Source organism: Arachis hypogaea, chromosome 16, assembly GCF_003086295.3.
Source record: "Arachis hypogaea cultivar Tifrunner chromosome 16, arahy.Tifrunner.gnm2.J5K5, whole genome shotgun sequence".
Taxonomy (NCBI): Eukaryota; Viridiplantae; Streptophyta; class Magnoliopsida; order Fabales; family Fabaceae; genus Arachis; species Arachis hypogaea.
The window spans coordinates 474,867-493,207 of NC_092051.1; the positions used below are offsets into that span (position 1 = coordinate 474,867).

Sequence of the window (18,341 nt, forward strand, 5' to 3'; positions counted from 1 at the left end):
AATTTTTTCATTCTGTGCTTGGAGAATATCCATAATATCATTATGATAGTGATCATAATATTAAGAGATAAATATTTTATAATTTAATCTAAATTGTTCTTGGTCATAGGATTATTAAAAAGGACATTATAATCCGGAAAGATTAATAGATCTTATTAATTAAACTATATATATAAATGGTGCATATAGAGATATGACCATTGAACGGATTCACTTTGAGAATTTCTAATGGTTATAATTAGCGCATATTTGTCAATAGGATATTCTCAAGATGAATATAGTAATAAAGTTTTCTTAGCTTTGACCTGCGACTATCATAGTAATTAACAATATATTTATTATACTTTGATTACGGACACCTAATACCCTAGGGTATTAGTTGAAGGATATTGGGTATGATTTAAATATTTGTAGAATTAATGATTAGTCAATAAAGAATCCATTAACTCTCGGTAAAGAGTTTGAGCTCTATGATTATAATGACTGAGATGAATAAAACATTGGCCAAGGGATTGAATGAATGAAGAAAACAGTTTCTTAGGTTATTCACAGTTCATTATAATAATGGTAACAAGTTAGAATTTGACAATTAAACCATACTCTAAGGGTTAACCAAGAGTTGGAAAGATGGAAGGAATTATACTTTGTTCTTCTGAGGTTCTTAGTAAAAATATATTACTTCATACTATCGGGTTGTTAAGGAGTGTTGCTAGAAGCCAACCTTGATTAGTAAATTTGGTATCACTAATTTACTACCCACTTAGAATTGAACTTATGGGGTCACGCACTAACGAGTGTTCTAATCTTTGCTGTAGAATTATTTAATTATTATTTTGATTTGATCAAATAAATAATTATATTAATTCAAATGGAATATTATTATATTCTTTGCTAGCACCAAGAATATAATAATAATATGATAATTGAGAATTTTAAATGAGATTTGGGAATAATTAGTTATTCTATTTCTAAATTTGAATCCTAAATTTGGATGAAATTCTAACTGATTCTGTTTCAAATTGAGTTATGATATGATTCATAAATTTAAAAGATTCAAGTTTGAAATAGTAAGATATGTTTCAAATTTGAATTGATATTCAAATTTAAAATCAATAACAAATCTCATACTATATATATGTATGCCAAGAGTAGAGGAATAAAAGACGAGAATAAAACACAAGGATTTTATTCCTTTACCTCTACACACATAAATGTATGTGAGCTTGATTCTTGGAGAAGAATTTTATGGCATGCAAAGAGTTGTAAGAGGTTTCTCAATTTAGATCAGATGTCTATTGGTCAAGGAGCTGATAGTAAAGGTTGGTCTTGGTGTGGATACGCATAACGCCTTCGTACCATCGAAGGAGAAAGTGATTTTTACTAGCGTACACAGGTATTTAGATCTGATATATATTATATTATTGGAATAAAATTTAAGCACAAAATAGATATTTAGGATTATCTTCTTTTCTTCCGCTGCGTGTTGTCAATACATGGTAATCCTTCATCAACAACCCTCTTCCCAGCTACTTATTTCCGACAGCTCCCCCTGTACCTTTGTTAATGTTATTCCCTTTGTGCCGGAACCCGTGCCACTATCATTCACAATGTCATCCCTATCACCCTCGTTCCTTCATCAACGTCTTCTGCACCATCATTAACAAGAAAACAAAGATAAGAAAATGAAAAAATATGTATTGAAGTTGTGTTTTACATAGTCATGCTATTTATAAAGATATTTCAAACTAACCTCATACATATTTATCTACCAACTACTTACTCTTAACTATTCATCATTACTCTAACACAACTACTCATTATTACTCTAATATGCCCCCACAAGCTGGAGGATGAAAAATGTCAAGAACTCCTAGTTTTAAGAGATTAAGATGAAAGGGATGAGGGGACAATGGCTTAGTAAAGATGTCAGCTAATTATCCTAAAGAAGAAACAGGAAGAAGTTTCATCATTCCAACTTGAGCTTTTTGATGGACCACATGACAATTAACTTCCAAGTGTTTAGTTCACTCATGAAAAATAGGATTTGCTGCAATGTGTAGAGCGCTCTGATTATCGCATAAAAGAACAAGAGTGCGATCAGTTGGAATTTGAAGAAAATGCAACATATTCATCAACCATTGGAGCTCACAGATGGTGTTTGCAAGAGCCCAGTATTATGCTTCCGTTGAAGACCTGGTAACAGTGGATTGCTTCTTTGTTTTCTAAGAGATCAAAGACTTTTTCAATAAGAAGTAATAACTAGTTAAAGAACGACGAGTATATGGACAACCCGCCCAGTCAGAATTACTGAATCCACATATATGAACAGAAGACTTCAAGTATCTCAAAACTCGATTTGCTGCACGAAAATAGAATTCAGTAGGAGAAGCCATGAATTGACTAAGCTGCTGTGTAGCATATATAATGTCAAGCCGAATAGTAATAAGGTAGTGGAGGCGGCCAACAAGACGACGATAAATTAAGGGATCAGGAAGCAATGGGCTACTGTCCTTATGCAACTCTGTAGAACTGTCCATGGAACATATGATGGTTTAGCACCCAACAAACCAGAGTCTTCTAATAAATTAACACAATACTTTCTTTGAGATAAATAAATTCTTTTAGCAGAATGAGAAACTTCAATACCAAAAAATATTTAAGAATACCCAAGTCTTTGATTTTGAAATGCTAATTTAAAATAAATTTAATGGCAGTCATCTCAGAAATAGAATTGCCAATGAGAACAATATCATCAACATATACCAATAAGATAGAAACTTCAGCACTAATAAATTTGACAAAAAGACTGTAATAAAAGAGAGTGCTGATATCCACAAGAAATTAAAATTTTGAATAATTTTTCATACCACATACGACTTGATTGTCGCAAACCATATAATGATTTTAACCGTTTACAACATCGATTTGGATTACTAGAACTGATGCCAGGAGGCAAGGTCATGTATACATCTTCAAATAAATCTTCGTGCAAAAAAGAATTGTTAACATCTAGTTGATGGATAGGCCACCTCTTCATGGAAGCCAGAGCTAATACAAGTCGGATGGTAGCTGGTTTCACTACGGAAAAAAGTCTCGAAGAAATCTACCCCTTCTGTTTGAGTGAATCCTTTTGCTACGAGATGAGTCTTATAGTGTTCCATAGAACCATCAGGACGGCGCTTGATCCGATACATCCATCTACAGGCAATGGGTTTTACACCAGGAGGACAATCCACAACAGATCAAGTTTGGTTCAAATCCAAGGTAACAAGTTTATCTTTCATAGCACTGTCCCAATGAGAATATTTGTTGGCGTCCTAAAAAGACTTTACCTCAATTTCAGAATGCAAGGATAAAATGAATTTCTTATGAGAAGGGGAGAGAGAAGTAGGGTACCTCTAAGTTGAAGATGGTGGAGTTGGAGCAGCGAGAGAAGAGCCGCAGATGTAATCAGCGAGATGATTGGGGGATGTCTTTGACAGAGGCTATGACGGATGGTAGGCGGAATGGTTGAGGACAGTGTAGGACAGATTATGCCTGATTGGGAAGTAGGGGACGTGGGCAAGGATTGTGAAGGAGCGGAAGAGATGAATTGAGGTGTATTAAATTGATGATGAAGTATAGGTGGGTCAATGGGTAATGGTTCAGGCCTAATGGAAAGGAAAATGGGTTGTTCCGTTGGTGTTTCATGAAATTTGTTTGTTATGGACATGTGTGGGTTTGGTATGTTTAAAAGTGATCTAGTACTAGTAACAAAAGGCATTACCATTTCATAGAAAACAATGTTCCTAGAAATTTCAAATTTTTTATTATCCAAAGTATAAACAATGTACCGTTTAATTCTATTTTTAAAACCAAGAAAAATAGCTTTCTTTGCTCTTGGATCAAGTTTAGAACAATTAACCATAAAAGTTTATACATAGCATAAGCAATAAAAAATCTTCATATCATTGTAGTTAGGAGATTTATTAAAGGAAAAACTACTAAAAGTATCCATGAAGTTTACGAACGCTGACAAAAGTACCCATAAACTAAGGAAATTAACGTTGTATCCATGAAAGATGGATTCTGTATGACAAAAGTATCCAAATCTTAATTTTTTGTTGATTTTTTAATAAAATTTCTAAACTACCCTATACTCAATCTCAACTCACTTTTTCAACCTTTCATAACTCAATTTGCACTAACTCTTGCCATGGAGTCTAAAACTACTCCTACAACAAACCAGACCGAAATCAATGGTAGTGGTGGTGGTGGTAGAGGATCGAACCTCAACCGATTCACTCATAAGTTTATAATCCATACCCAAACCAAATTAATCAAACACCAAAAAATAATCAAAACATAAAATTTTTTAAATCCATTCATCCAATTTCAATTCACTTTAGCAAAACAAGAAATAGAAAAAGCCATCAACCATAAAAAATCAACAAATCTATTCATCCAATTTGAAATTTATTTCAGCAAAAATCAAAAGTAGAAGTAGCCATCAACTGGATCTTCTGTAAATCAATCTCAGCCTTCATAAAAAATAGAAGCAAATTTTAAAAAAATAGAACAATATCATTTTAGTAGTAACTACATCAATTTCTGAAAAGATGAAAAATAAAATAAAAATGTTTAAAAAAATACATTTTTCTTCGCCGGCCGAGTGTAACATCGTCAACGGCAGAACCTCCATCCACAGTGCCGCCTCCCTTTCTTCTATGATTTTTCTTTACCGAACCCGCTTTCTGCATGCAATAGTACCACGACCCCTCTCTCTTCTCAGATGTGCGATGACGGTGTTCTCCTCGGCTGGGTTAGACGCGCCACGACGATGTTCACCTCGGCTGCAACAGGCGTGCCACGACAGCATTCTCCTCAGGTTGGGTCACAGGTGTGCGATGAAGGTGTTGTAGTCACCTTAATAGTGAGAGGGAAAAGTAGTGAGAGGGAAAGAGATTGGCGGTAATGGAGTATGTGTGTGGCGGACGGCAATGAGGAGGTAGGAGGAGAATTTATGTGACTCTGTGAGGGTTTTTGAGGGATAAGTGAGGAGAGAGGAAGAAGAGAAAAGAAGGAGTAACGGTAGAATGGGGTTAGGGTAGGGTAGTTTAGGAATTTTATTAAAAAATCAACAAAAAATTAGGATTTGGATACTTTTGTCATATGGAACCCATCTTTCATGAGTACAACGTTAATTTTCCTAGTTTATGGGTACTTTTGGTAGTTTTTTCTTTATTAAATAAAATTGCAAAAAAAGTTTTAAATTATTTACAGAAGAATGGACTCGATTAATTAGATAAATTGCATGTTTAAAATATGTTAGTGCTTACGTTCTACTCTCCCATTTTTTTCGGGTGTTTTAACACAACTACATTGATAAATTATACCCTTTGAAGAAAAGAAATCATGTAAGAGAAATTCCGGTCCATTGTCAGAACATATATACTTAACTTTGGAGTTAAATTGCGTTTCGACCAATGCAATAAAATTCTTGACATGATTTTTCACTTCGCTTTTTGATTGCAATAAAACTACCCGAGTGAAACGGCTAAAATCATCAACAATTAAAAAATATTTATGATTATGAATTGAATTTTGTCGAAACGCCCCCATGTATCAAAATGCAATAATTCAAAAACTACATTAGCTCTATTAAAACTTAGAGAGAATGAGAGTTTCTTTTGTTTGAAAAAATGACAAACATCACAAGGCTCATCATAGGGCATAGAAATAAAGGAAAATTGTCTATGTAAAAAATTTAATCTTTTTCCAGAAAGATGTGCTAAACGAAAATGCTATAAATTGAAAGGTGTAATGGGTGTTGAATGAGTATTGGTATTTATTGTATGAGTAGGAAATGGATTATTTGTTGTGATGGAGGTTTCAAGGACATACAACCCTTCTCTCATGCTACCCAAACCAGTCATCTTTAAATTGTTGTCCTGTAAGAAATAAGAAGAGTGTGAAAAAGTAACTTGATAATTGATCATTAAAGTTATTTTTGAAATAGAAATAATATTAAAATTAAAGTGGAGTAGGTAAAGAATATCATGAAGAGTTAATGAAATTAAAAATTTGATAACACTTTTATAAAAAGAAGTTACTTTAGAATCATTAGGCAAATGAACAGTAACTGGATTAATTCTAGAAAAAGATATGAAGCAAGATAAATTGGAAGTAATATGATCCGTGGCACCAGAACCAATGATCCAAGTGTCTGTAAATTTATTTTGAGCAGTAAAATTATTTAAAATAGAATAAGTGTAGAATGAGCACAAATAATAGGTACCCAAAGTTGGGTTAGGAAGAAGTCCAATTTGGTTGGAGGGTGAGAGACTTTTATCCTTGTTGTCTGAACATTGAGATTCAACCTTTTGTAAAAGTGCTAAAAGAATGTTGTGTTGGGCTGGAGTGAGGTCCAAAGCCTGCTCTATGTGTATTCTCTGATGAGGAGCCCTTTCTTCATAAACTAGGACATGAGAGGGAATTGGCGGCGTGGGAGGGCCAGGAGGCGGTGTCGGCACGACGGCATTAAGGGAGGCAGAGGCACGATCAAGGAATCGTGGTTTCCTTGGGTGACGCGGGTGGCCGGGAAGGTAGCTATGTTTGTTGCAATTGATGCGTGAAATATTGTATCGCTACAAAATTCTCTTCGCCAAGTATACCGAATTGTCGTCAAGTAATAACTCACAATAGAGTGAGGTCGAATCACACAGAGATTAACGGATTAAGCAATCAATAGTTGATTAATTAGTCTAGTTAGACAAGCACAATTGGATGATAAGCAACAAGAAATTGTAAATGACGTAAAAGTAAAGGAAAACAATAAAGTGCAAGAAAGTAAATAACATAAACGAAGAGTACAAGAAAGTAAAGTGCTCGAAATGTAAAGTGCAGGAAGGTAAATAACTATAAAGTAAATGTAAGAACTAAAAATAAAATGAACATTGGGATAGGGAGATATTGTATTCTCCGAATCTAATGCTCTCATCTCTTCCTCAATCCATGCAACTCATTGATCTCTTGGCAATCTTAGATGATTGAATCATAATTCCTTGGCAATTCAATCTTTTTTAAGCTTGAACAATTACCCAATTCTTTGATCTAATTGCTCATGGAAAGAGATGAAGTTTGGTCACTGATTATACCACACACCTTCATAGATCAAAGTATTGGTAGGATTACATATTACTATATCCTTCCAACCCCCAACCTAATCCAATGTGAGAAAGATTTTAAGCATGATTCTATGATTCCTCTTCCAAGAGAATCATAAAATCCAAGTACATTTAATTTCTCTTCTGAGACAATTGAATGCTTGAATGAAAAACAAAATCTTTCTAGTAAATTAAAGAGAGATGAAAAGAAAAAGAAGAATAAAAACAATTTAATCTATCAAATAACAATAGAGCTCTCTTTCTCAATGGAAATATTTAGTGATTCATAACTAAAATATTTACAAGTAAGAAAATGGAAGAGGAGAAGAGAATGGTGGGAAGGAAGAGTCCGAAGACTCTCTCCCTGGGTGAATGTGCCCAGTACAGTATATTCCCCCTTAATGTAGAAAGTAAGGCCTTTATGGCGAGAAAGTTGGGTTTTGAAAAGATTGTAATTGAGTCTGATAATTTACTGATAGTTCAAGCTCGTTTGATTGGAGAGGTTGAGCCCATCTTAAGTGACGTGCTTGATTGGAAGAAGGCAATAGATTGGTGTGTAACAACTATGGAGCAGGAGCGAAGGCCCAGTAGATCGTGGGAGACAACAATCCATGTTGATGGAGGAAACGGTTATCATTAATAGAAGGCATGGTATCCATGCAACCACAGGCAGGAACAATTACAGTAACTTATCTATCTTTTAAACTTAGACAAGGTTGTGAACAATCGCTCTTAAAATTTGTTCAATAAAATAAAAATACACTACACTCCCAAATTATTCACCTAAATCTTAATATTAGGATAACTATTCGCACATCTAATGAATTGAATATCCGACATATCTATTGTTCATATTATTTAGTATTTTCATTGTCTACCTATACTTTTCTATATGAAAACACAACATTTTTCAAAGTTCTTTTTTAACCATGTTGCAAAAATATATTAAATAAAACTAGTATGCTACCATGCCAACTTATTTTGAGTTATTTCAAAAGATATTCACATAATCTATGGTTATCAAAATCATAGGCAATGCTAGATTAACGGTGTCGCAGATCAAAATTAGACATAACCCAAAATGAGTTGGTACCAAACTTCAAATTCCCGCAAAGTTGTGTTACTTTGGCTGCCTAGTTAACATAGCTAGAGACAGTAGTGGCCACCACAATTACCAACCATATTGCTCCAATTCTAAGCCAAGCAACGCATAATCACTTCTTTTTATATATAGTGCTCCTAGATCAAACCCCTCCAATTCAATAATTATAATCCCTCACTAAAGACAATAATTATCTGATATTCTTAAATATGATACATTCAATGGGGAAAAAAAAAGTAACCTTAAAATGCATGCACTATGAGGATTGCAAATTGAGGAAAGTTAGGATAGTGAGAGTGGCAATGAGTAAGGTTGGGGAAGAGTAGGACTTGGGCGAGAGTCCATAAAAAATATCAGAGAACCATGAACTGTTCACTATCATAGGCATCTCCCCTGTTCCTGTTTCAGGTGGTGACACTCTTGCTGATTTTTGGCTGCATACAAAGACATAAATAAATTTAATTTACAACTTGTGGATATTCCAATTCCATTTATAATCGAAAGTGGTAATCAAGGTAAACTAAATAATAACATGCATGTAGTACAGATAGGATAAGTCACAAAGTGGCAACAAAATTAAATAATAATGAGAATCTACTTTATTGTTGTTAGTTACCTTGTGGTTGAAGGGCAGAATGTGATGGTATAATCAGCTCCCGTACACGTAAACGTACTCGTAGGGTCGTCGTATGCGTAGCTATACGATTTGGGGCACGCGCTCTTGAACATTGTGGAGTAAACCGAAGGCTTGCATGTGGCAGGTGAAGCGTAGGTGCCGCTGCAGCAGTATTCAGCCCTCTGAAACGCTTCACACGCGCTCTTGCATGCCACTCGGTTACTAACCCTCAACTCATTCGGGCATTGCCGGTTCAGGTCAGCTACGCAACCCGTTGACCCACATTCACCCGACCCGCCACCCGCATCCACCATCATAGGTAGATTGTATCCATCAACCAGGCTGACGTCGTAATAATCCTAATCAATTAAAAGGTTAGTCATAGAATATCAATTTACATAGTAGGAAATTCTAAAGACAGGCATACCTGGGATTGGGAACCCGACCCGATTGTGAACTCGGCTAGTGTTACGGGTGGGTCTGCCCCGGAACCATTGCATTCAAGTTGGTTGGAGCCACAATCCCCTGTGGTGCAGGTGCCCTGTTGGGTATTGGGGTCAAAATTGCAGCCGGTTCGGCCCCAAAACCTGCCTGACCAATTGGGTGGGGCTTGAAAGCTCCTCGACCCGCCGGATGGGAGGTGGAAGCCGGTGGTATCCAATGCGGAGCTGCCAGCATTGGCAAGAATCCCAGGCCACACCGTGTAATCACACTTGTTAATTATTGTAAACTTGGCCCCTAATGCTCCTTTATCTATATTCCAAATAAATAAGAGAAAAATCCAAAATAGCCAAAATTACTTCAAAAGACAATGAGGCCTTTAAAAAAAAAAATTCAATCCGGTCTCAGACAATTATTTCGAAAGGACAACGAGACTTCTGTGCTAAAAAAAATATCAGCAGCTGGATTAGGTATTTTTTTTTTTCTTAGAGATCTCGTTATCCTTTCGAGATAATTGTGAGGGGCCGATTAAGATATTCACTCATTAAATAAATATTGACCATTTTATTTGATGAATATATAAGATCAAGTAGAAAAGAAAGGAACGAGAGAACCTACCGAAGCAAAATAGAAACAAGATGATTGCAATGTGTGAAGAGAAACAGTAATAGGAAAACAATAAGGAAGCCATTGGTAAGAGAAGAATGGAGGTTGTGACACTGTTTGGGCTCCACTGCCCATGCATAAAATGTAACAACTAACTTGTGGATATAAAGTTTTAGATTTGATGTTATTTGAACTTGTTGAGAGTGTGATAAATGGAGTGCAAATGAGAGGAAGAAAGTTGGGAACTAAGATTACAAAGTGTGAATAGATACATATTTACAAATGGATTGGAATATTACTTTGAGTAAGACCCACTATAACTTTGCTGCCTCATTCTACATTCTTCAACAACCAAAACCTGTAACGCTAGGGGAAAATCACATATCTCCTCACCATTCACCAACATTATTCTTCATCTTGGAAAAGTGATTGCAGATTTTGGAGGCCCAACTTTTTGTATTCTTTCTCTCTCTTCCTTTGTTTTTATTGCAAGAAATTCAGATTACAGTATTACACGTGTTTTCTTTTGAAACCTGTGCTATGTAAAAAACACTTTTGAAACTCTTAATAAACGAATTGAGAGGGTTTAAGCGATTAAATTTTGCTACAAGTAAAGATCACAAATTATACTATATATTCGAACAGTGTTGTCTGCAATGAAATGTTTCAAACCATTATTCTTTATCTTCAGTGGAAAATTTAAAAGAATATGAGATATGAGAGAATAAAGTACATGAAACAAATAATCTTCAATTAAATTTTCCACCTTTGGAATTTCAAAAACCAATACAAAGCATCTTACGGCGGTTGTACTTAGCTCTCAATTTTGCCTAATATGCTCGGAACGACATTTCTAATTAGCAATCTCTTCCTTATAAAATTCTACAGCATATGTGATATATATATTCTTTCTAGTGTCAATCAAATTTCGGATATTAGAATCATAAATATCTGTGTGAAATTATTCAAACAGCAAGTCAGGATGGCCGAGTGGTCTAAGGCGCCAGACTCAAGTTCTGGTCCTCTAACGAGGGCGTGGGTTCAAATCCCACTTCTGACATTTTGTCGCTTCTGTTCTTATTACAAAAGTTTTCGGTTACTGCTATATTATATGATCTGTAGTGTGCTATGACTAATATGTGGCTGTCTTATATTATTTTATCAAAGGCTATTAAAGAAGGTTACTAAAGTCTATTTCTTAACACTTGTTATCTCTTTGGTGACGTTGGTTCCAACAAGGCAAAATACTCAAAATAGAGCAAAGTGAGGTTGACCATTCAAGCCAACCTTAGTAGACTCTTTTAAGTTTTTAAGCACACATGCGGCTAAGTAGCTAGCTTTCCAGTTTAATTAGTTTATATGTCGTGTACCTACCTAAAATTATTGGAGATTTGAGTAGTTCTTTTCAGATATTGAATGCTACATGCATATACATAAATAAATGCTTAGTGATTTGAAGTTTGAATCAAATTACATTTGTTGCTATGCATTGACCATCACCATCGCCACTAACAGATGTTCTTTTGCAAGAGTTACAGCAACTTATTAATCTGTCTTTGTGAGATGCTCAACATTTTTGGTTTTTTGCTCAACACTATTGATATAGGGCCTTTCTTAAAATAATATTTTATCCGCTACAATAGAAATTGTAGATTGTTCCAAAAAACATGGGCTTCCTTTCTTAAAAGTCTACTAAGGTTGTTTAGGCCCAACAACGATTAAGGGCCTCTTTCACACATGATATTCTCAGCTGTGGTCCACTACTGGCTAGCACCTCAATTTAGGGGTGTCCGCGGATCGGATCGGATTGGATATGGCCGAAAATTTGATCCGATCCGCACAATTTTTATCGGATCGGATTGGATATGATATCCGTACTTTTTAGTTCCGGATTCGATCCGATTCGATCCGCACATTTGCGGATCGGATCGGATATCGGATATATCCGCATAATTAAATCTTCTCTTTTTAATCATATTTCTATGTAAAAAAATTCGATAAAAATATTCATTCCATACTTTTAAACTTATTTATTTCTACAATATTTTTAATCAAACTCTCTCTAAATAACAAAAATAAAATAATACAATATATGAATAATAATTACTAACTAAAACATACAAACAAATAAATATAATACCAAACATATATATATTTATTTATTTTTTAATTATTATAGTGCGAATCTGCGGATCCGCGGGTCGGATACGGGAATATAGAGCAGATATCCGCGATCTGATCCATAAAGGGTGCGGATCAGATCAGATTCGATCCGATCAATTTGCGGATCGGATCGTATCCGCAATTTTCGGATCAGATGCGAATATTTACCGCGAATCTGCGGATACGATTCGATCCATGGACACCCCTACGTCAATTGATGTGTCTATGCTTTATAAGGTACAATTTCGATTGAAAATGATACTCGGGATCTCTTTCCTCTCTTCCTATTTTTTTTTTGAAACAAAGGAAGCTCAACACATTAAAGTGGAGCAAATAAAAGAAAGAAGAAGACACATAATCAGTTACCAACAAATAAACCAACCCCTACTATCCCCAGTACTCTCATCCTCCCCCAGGATCACCACCACTCCATTCCGTGTAGCTCATCAACGTCCTTGTGTGTATGACCTCCAGGCTTGCTCTTGCATTCTTGAAGATTCGTGCATTCCGTTCCAACCAGATGTTCCAAATCACTGCAAAGAACACTGACATCCACATCTTTTTCCCCTGTTGTCTATTATGCATTCCATGCCAACTCTCAAACATTTCTTTAACAGTTCCGAGAATCACCCACTCCCTTCCTAGTAGCCTCAGCCACTTGCACCACACCTGCCATGTTACCTCACACCTAAGGAATAAATGCTCAACAGATTCTAAAAGAAAAAAAGGGACGTACACACTTACAACGCTTTTTCACTTCTAATTAGTAATTAAAGCAACTCATCTTAACCTTGTGGATAGAAACGTATATATGGAATCCTCAATTATAAATTTTCAATCAATATAATGTATATTAGTGCAAGTGTGCAACTATTATGAACGTGATGAGTGCTTTAATTTGTGTTATATGTGGGAATTGAATGTGACACCACTTACAAATTTGGTTCATTGGTTTGACAAAATGAACATAATCAATATAATAAATGGATTTCGTGAAGCACAAATAAACATTTGAGATTGAGATTCACGTAGGAACACAAGAGGGGATCGGAATGAAGCAGCGGGTCAGAATACGCTATTCACACATCCCATCATTACATTAACATATCTTATATAGCTTCTTTTATTTTGTGTATGGTTGCGTAGGAATCAGGCCTGAAATGTGACGCCTAATTAATTTGTTTGTATTCATCGACTCATTGTTAACTGTTAAGTCAGTATGTAACCCATGAATAGACAGAAACAATTTTTACATGAAACATTTCCCAACAATAATGTTAATGTTTATTACTAGCTATTGATCTGTGTAGCTTTTATACTTAATCTCATACTCTTGATCAACGTGTGGAGGAAAAAGGAAAGTAATGCATAGCAAGAAAATATTAGATTAAAAAATGAAAGAAAAATACTTTAAATAAATAATAGACATATATATTATTAACTGTTGTAATGTATGTGTCTATTTATTTTTGAGAAATCGTTATATAAATAATAATTTTTTAACTGAAACTTCATTTGTATTCGATAAGATTCATGATAAATAATAAAGAGCAGTTAATAAAAATTATATAAAATTATATGAAAACTCAAAAAATAATGAATATTTTATTGTCTAAAATTACATCGTTTTATATATACTATCTATTATTTATTGTCGTAAAAGATCTAATTGATATTAAAAAAAATTAATTAGCCCAAAATTAAAATTCTTGAAGATGTAATTGTCCCTTTATTAAGTTATATTATGAGATGAAAGACTAGGTAGCATCAATATTCATCTAAACTTCAACCACTCCATCGGTGATTCATGTTTACAAAGTCAAAGTATCATCATCTTATCCATAAAGCCAGGCATCTACCATTTTGACATTTATATCACTTCATTCACATAATACTGCTAAATTAGGTTATCTAAAATATGATGCCCATAAATTAAAAGTTGAACTACTCGCCGATGCCAGGACTGCTACATACATATATACTTAAGTTTGCCATACGATTAGCCTCACTCAGATAAATTGGAACATTAAGAAAGATTATTAGTCAAATTATCATTTAGTTTTCTTCATGCATAAGCTTAATTAAATGTTAACTCAACAACCTGGTGAGTTTGACTTTTAAAATCGTGCCGGCGGCCGAATCTGGATTATAATCGTGCTTCTAATTCCGTTGAATTCAAAAACCACGTATAACCAGCCACCAGGGACGGACTTACGGGGCGAGTGGAGGCCTCGGCTCCTAACTTTTTTAAAAAGAAATTAATAGTAATATATCATATTAAATAATTATTATAAGGTTTTTTTAAGAAGCCAAACAAAGATAGAGAACTTGTAAAAAATAAAAGATCGTTACGTTAAATTGGTTATTGTAGAAACTTAAAACATATACTTTTTTCTGTTGAAAATATTTCAATTAAATGAACCGTAATTAGAAAGTAATAATAATGAAGAGCGAATTTCAATCCAAGCTAGCTATAACATGATGTTGTCGTGGATGGAGAATAAGATATAGACGCGACCCACCAACAAGGCATGAATGATAATATAATAATGTGAAGGGGAAATAAAAGGACTAAAAAAACGCTTGGTTGGAGATTATTGCTGCATTACACCACTCACTCTTATTATAATAATACAAATTAATCCATCTGTGGCAAGGGGCACACCACTCTTATGTATGTTCATAATAATTGCAATTGGAATGGTCCCATTAGTAGATGTTGATTATTCATATAAAAAGGCCATAAATTTAGATATGCAAAATATATTAGCATTTAACCTTCTATATCAACATGTATTGGAATAAACTAACAACAATTATTAAGAATAAAACTATTTTTTAATAAAAACTAAAACTAAAAATGAATTAAAAACTTTTCTCTTGCATAAACTCCAAAAAGAGCAAGCTATTGAAAAGACCCAAAATTTCTTTTTCAGTCGCTAGTCATTCATTCTTATAATTGCTCATTGCTGGTGTCATCATTTCTTTGTGAGACCTAGCTTGAACATAATTTATGTTATCCATTCTTATTATTTTGGCACTTTTTTTACACGACAAGGTTGGTATTGTATATTGAATAAGTCTCACACGGCAACAAATAGAAGAAAGTAATAATATACCAATCCATCTAATTTCTTTATATCTGTTCTCAAATACCATAGCCTCCCACATTACATAATGTATTAATGTTCCCCAACCAATAAATGAATTGCATTGCCCACAATAAAATGAATCCAATATTAGTATACCCAATTACCAATTGATCTAACCTAGGGAAAATAATTAAAAAAAAAAAAAAAACTTCTCTCAACTACTTTACCTATATTGCTATATGAATACACATGGAGTAATTAATAATAATACTCTAGAGTGGGATTTGGAGGGAAATAAATAATTAAGTGTGGTAGGATATAGGCCGATAGGGTGAGCCTTTCGCCTTTCTCTCCAAATGAGTCATGTCCTCGTCATCACGGCCTAACGAATGTGGGCCCTAGCCAGCTCACATGGCCCATGCTGGTCTTACCATTCATTTTGGGCCAAAGAACATGGAAGCATGTGTGTATCTTACAAGGTGATGGGCCTCGGTAGTAGTAGTTAGATGAGCTGGGAGAAGCGCCAAACTGCCATGGTGACACCAACAACGGCGGCGATTGCTCGAGATTGGAACACATGGGTGCACGTGGCCCATGAGATCTCGCTCTGACCGAAGCCTTGGTACACCATTGTGCCATTGTCCAGTAAGGATGATGCAGAAGAACCACCTTCATTTGACGCTTTCTGACTGCAAATCAGAAAACAAAACAAACAATTTTATCACTTCTTCAAATGGAAGCAGTAACGTGTAACTGTCATGAGCTCCATAATTATTACTACTATTATCAACTGGGCACTTACTTTAATGCCGGTAGTACCAGTATGGTGTGCTATAGTTTTCAATGGATAGATGACAACTTTGACTCATATAATCAATCAAATTATGTGCATGTTAACACCTTATTATGTGATCATAATACACTAAAATAATATTTATATACAGCTAAGTGTGCACTTGAAAAATATGAAGTTGCGTGATTTTACAAAAAAGCCCCACTCGTATGTCAGTTAAGTGAAAACAAAGACGTTATAGAAAACAACAGAACGGTAACTGTACTTGCAACTTGCAATTGCAAGTGTCCAAACCCAACGTTCATCTTCACAAATCTCAAAGCCAGTCAGTAAGTAACAAATAGTGCACCTACATTAAAAGGACTAAACTACCCTTTAAAACCATAAAGCTTTAAGGAGTGTTGCTGATTACTAACCTTGTACTAGGGGCAGGGCAAAAGGTAATTGTGTAATCGGCATTGGCGCAAGTAAACGTGCTGGTCTTGTCATCGTACGCGTAGCTATAGGCGCGTGGGCAAGCGCTTTTGAATATTTGCGAGTAACTCGATGGCTTGCAAGTATCCGGCGTCCCATACGCGCCGCTGCAGCAATATTGAGGCGAACCGAACGCTTCACACGCGCTTTTACACGCGACTCCTTGTTTTCCATCCTCACTCATAACCCTCAGCTCCGAAGGACACGCGCCGTTCAAATCTCCGACGCATCCCGTGGCGGTGCAGTTTCCGGCGTCGGATCCGCCGCTGGGTGCCACCAGCATGGGGACGTTGTAGCCGTCGACGAGGCTGACGTCGAAAAAATCGAGGCCGCCAGAGCCGTCAAGTGTGAACTCGGCCAGCGTGGCCGGTGGCGTGGCGCCGTTGCCGGAGCACTCAAGCTTTCCTGAGCCGCAGTCGCCAGTGACGCAGGAGAATTTTCCTGTGGAGTCTTGGGAGCAGAGGGTTCGGCCCCAGAAGCGGCCGCCCCAGCCAGCTGCGGCGGTGACTGGAGTGGACTGGCCGGGTTGGAGAACGAAGCCGGTGGTGGAGAGAGGGGAGACTCCGGCGTTAGATAGAATTCCCGGCCATACTGTGTAGTCACATTTGTTAACCAATGTGAATGTGGTTGCAATTACCCCTGCATAATCAATATTCAATTATTCAAAAGTGATTATTTGATCCTAATGAAATTGGCTAATGAATTATAACTCAAATGACATAGTCTCTCCATACTCAATTAAAAAGTTGCGAGTTCAAGTCTCTTATATTAGTAAAAAAAAAAAAAAAGAAATTGCCTATCAACTTTAGTTGTAATGTCAAATTGATATCTGACTAGCACTTAACCATCAAAACAAAAATAAGTCTAAAATTATTGTCCCCTAACATTCCTCGTGTCAAATTATTTTACGGATTTAATGGTCATTCGTCTACTTCATTATTATTGTTAACATGTTAATCTTTTTTGGTGGATTGTATAAATCTAGGTTGCACTAACAACGTACAGTGCATAAAGTCGTAAAATAAATATATGAAATGATTAATAAAGGATGAAGAACAAAGATGGGTGGGAGCATGGAGGTGAGATGTCCATGGTTGGTGTGATTTAATTACCTGATAATGAGAGATGAAGTGTTAATAACATGGAAATGAATACTGAGACTTGACGATGATCCATAATACAAGGTGGGTGGGTTTCGGGAGAAGAAGGTGATGAAGCAAGTTGTTGCTGCTTCTTCAAGTTGATGAGATGAGAGAAGAATGGTATGAGATCCAAACATTACTTATTTATAGACGTTAGAGTTAGTTTATTCAAAAGGGATTACAATGTAATTCATTCGTATCTTACTTTATTTTTACCCTTTCCCTTTGTGGGTCCCTCCACCAGCTGACCAAAGTAACGTTCTTTCTTTCCTTCACTTCTTTTTATTTCTCATCATTAAACGCAAACATTCTTCTATCTCACTCCATAATTAACAACTAGCTACATACTAGTTAATTACTCTGCTTAATTTAGATAAAACTTTTTTTTACTTCGTATTAGCAATAAAATAGTTTTTATATTACTCTGTTCTCTTTTCGTTCTCACACACGAATTAATATGTTCTAAGACACACAACGTAATATTATAAAAGTGTTTATCATTGTTTTGTGACCTAAAAGAAAAGAAGAAAAAAAAAGAAAGGGGGAACGGAGGGGCACTTTTGGAGGCTTGTTGTATTGATATGCTCAGAAAAAATGTCTTCCTTTTATTCAATACCATTTGACTTTTCTTTTCTATTGTTGCAATGATATAAATAAGACAAACCAGATATAATATACTTTTATTATAGTTAGCTTCAAAGTAATAATCATAGTTTAACATATACACATACAAAATAGGCTATATACTTTTTTCCCTTTCTCAATTA

General features: G+C 35.3%; 2 protein-coding genes and 1 non-coding gene across 3 annotated transcripts; 1 reads left to right on the forward strand and 2 right to left on the reverse strand.

Moving 5' to 3' along the window:
* Positions 1 to 8,184: 8,184 nt before the first annotated feature.
* Positions 8,185 to 10,781, reverse strand: LOC112759062 (thaumatin-like protein 1). Its single transcript, XM_025807888.3, has 4 exons — positions 9,923 to 10,781; positions 9,291 to 9,616; positions 8,864 to 9,222; positions 8,185 to 8,681 (listed from the first exon to the last, which is right to left on the reverse strand). The coding sequence occupies exons 1-4, from the start codon at positions 10,047 to 10,049 to the stop codon at positions 8,504 to 8,506; spliced, it is 990 nt and encodes a 329-aa protein (XP_025663673.1). The 5' UTR covers positions 10,050 to 10,781; the 3' UTR covers positions 8,185 to 8,503.
* Positions 10,782 to 10,886: 105 nt separating this feature from the next.
* TRNAL-CAA (transfer RNA leucine (anticodon CAA)) lies at positions 10,887 to 10,970 on the forward strand. The gene has a single exon. It is a non-coding gene; the product is annotated as a tRNA-Leu (tRNA).
* A 4,214-nt stretch (positions 10,971 to 15,184) lies between these two features.
* LOC112756007 (pathogenesis-related thaumatin-like protein 3.5) lies at positions 15,185 to 18,152 on the reverse strand. The gene is made up of 3 exons (XM_025804392.3): positions 17,545 to 18,152; positions 16,375 to 17,071; positions 15,185 to 15,854 (listed from the first exon to the last, which is right to left on the reverse strand). Exons 1-3 carry the CDS (start codon positions 17,606 to 17,608, stop codon positions 15,668 to 15,670), a joined length of 948 nt encoding a protein of 315 aa, XP_025660177.1. The 5' UTR covers positions 17,609 to 18,152; the 3' UTR covers positions 15,185 to 15,667.
* Between the last annotated feature and the right edge of the window lie 189 nt (positions 18,153 to 18,341).

Coding starts and splice junctions, on each gene's coding strand:
- LOC112756007 (XM_025804392.3), bottom strand. CDS start 17,608: ATGGATCATCGTCAAGTCTCAGTATTCATTTCCATGTTATTAACACTT. Junction 17,072..17,544: donor ACTTCATCTCTCATTATCAG/GTAATTAAATCA, acceptor TTGATTATGCAG/GGGTAATTGCAACCACATTC. Junction 15,855..16,374: donor TGCCCTGCCCCTAGTACAAG/GTTAGTAATCAG, acceptor TCTGATTTGCAG/TCAGAAAGCGTCAAATGAAG.
- LOC112759062 (XM_025807888.3), bottom strand. CDS start 10,049: ATGCATGGGCAGTGGAGCCCAAACAGTGTCACAACCTCCATTCTTCTC. Junction 9,223..9,290: donor GGTCGGGTTCCCAATCCCAG/GTATGCCTGTCT, acceptor TTAATTGATTAG/GATTATTACGACGTCAGCCT. Junction 8,682..8,863: donor TTCTGCCCTTCAACCACAAG/GTAACTAACAAC, acceptor CTTTGTATGCAG/CCAAAAATCAGCAAGAGTGT.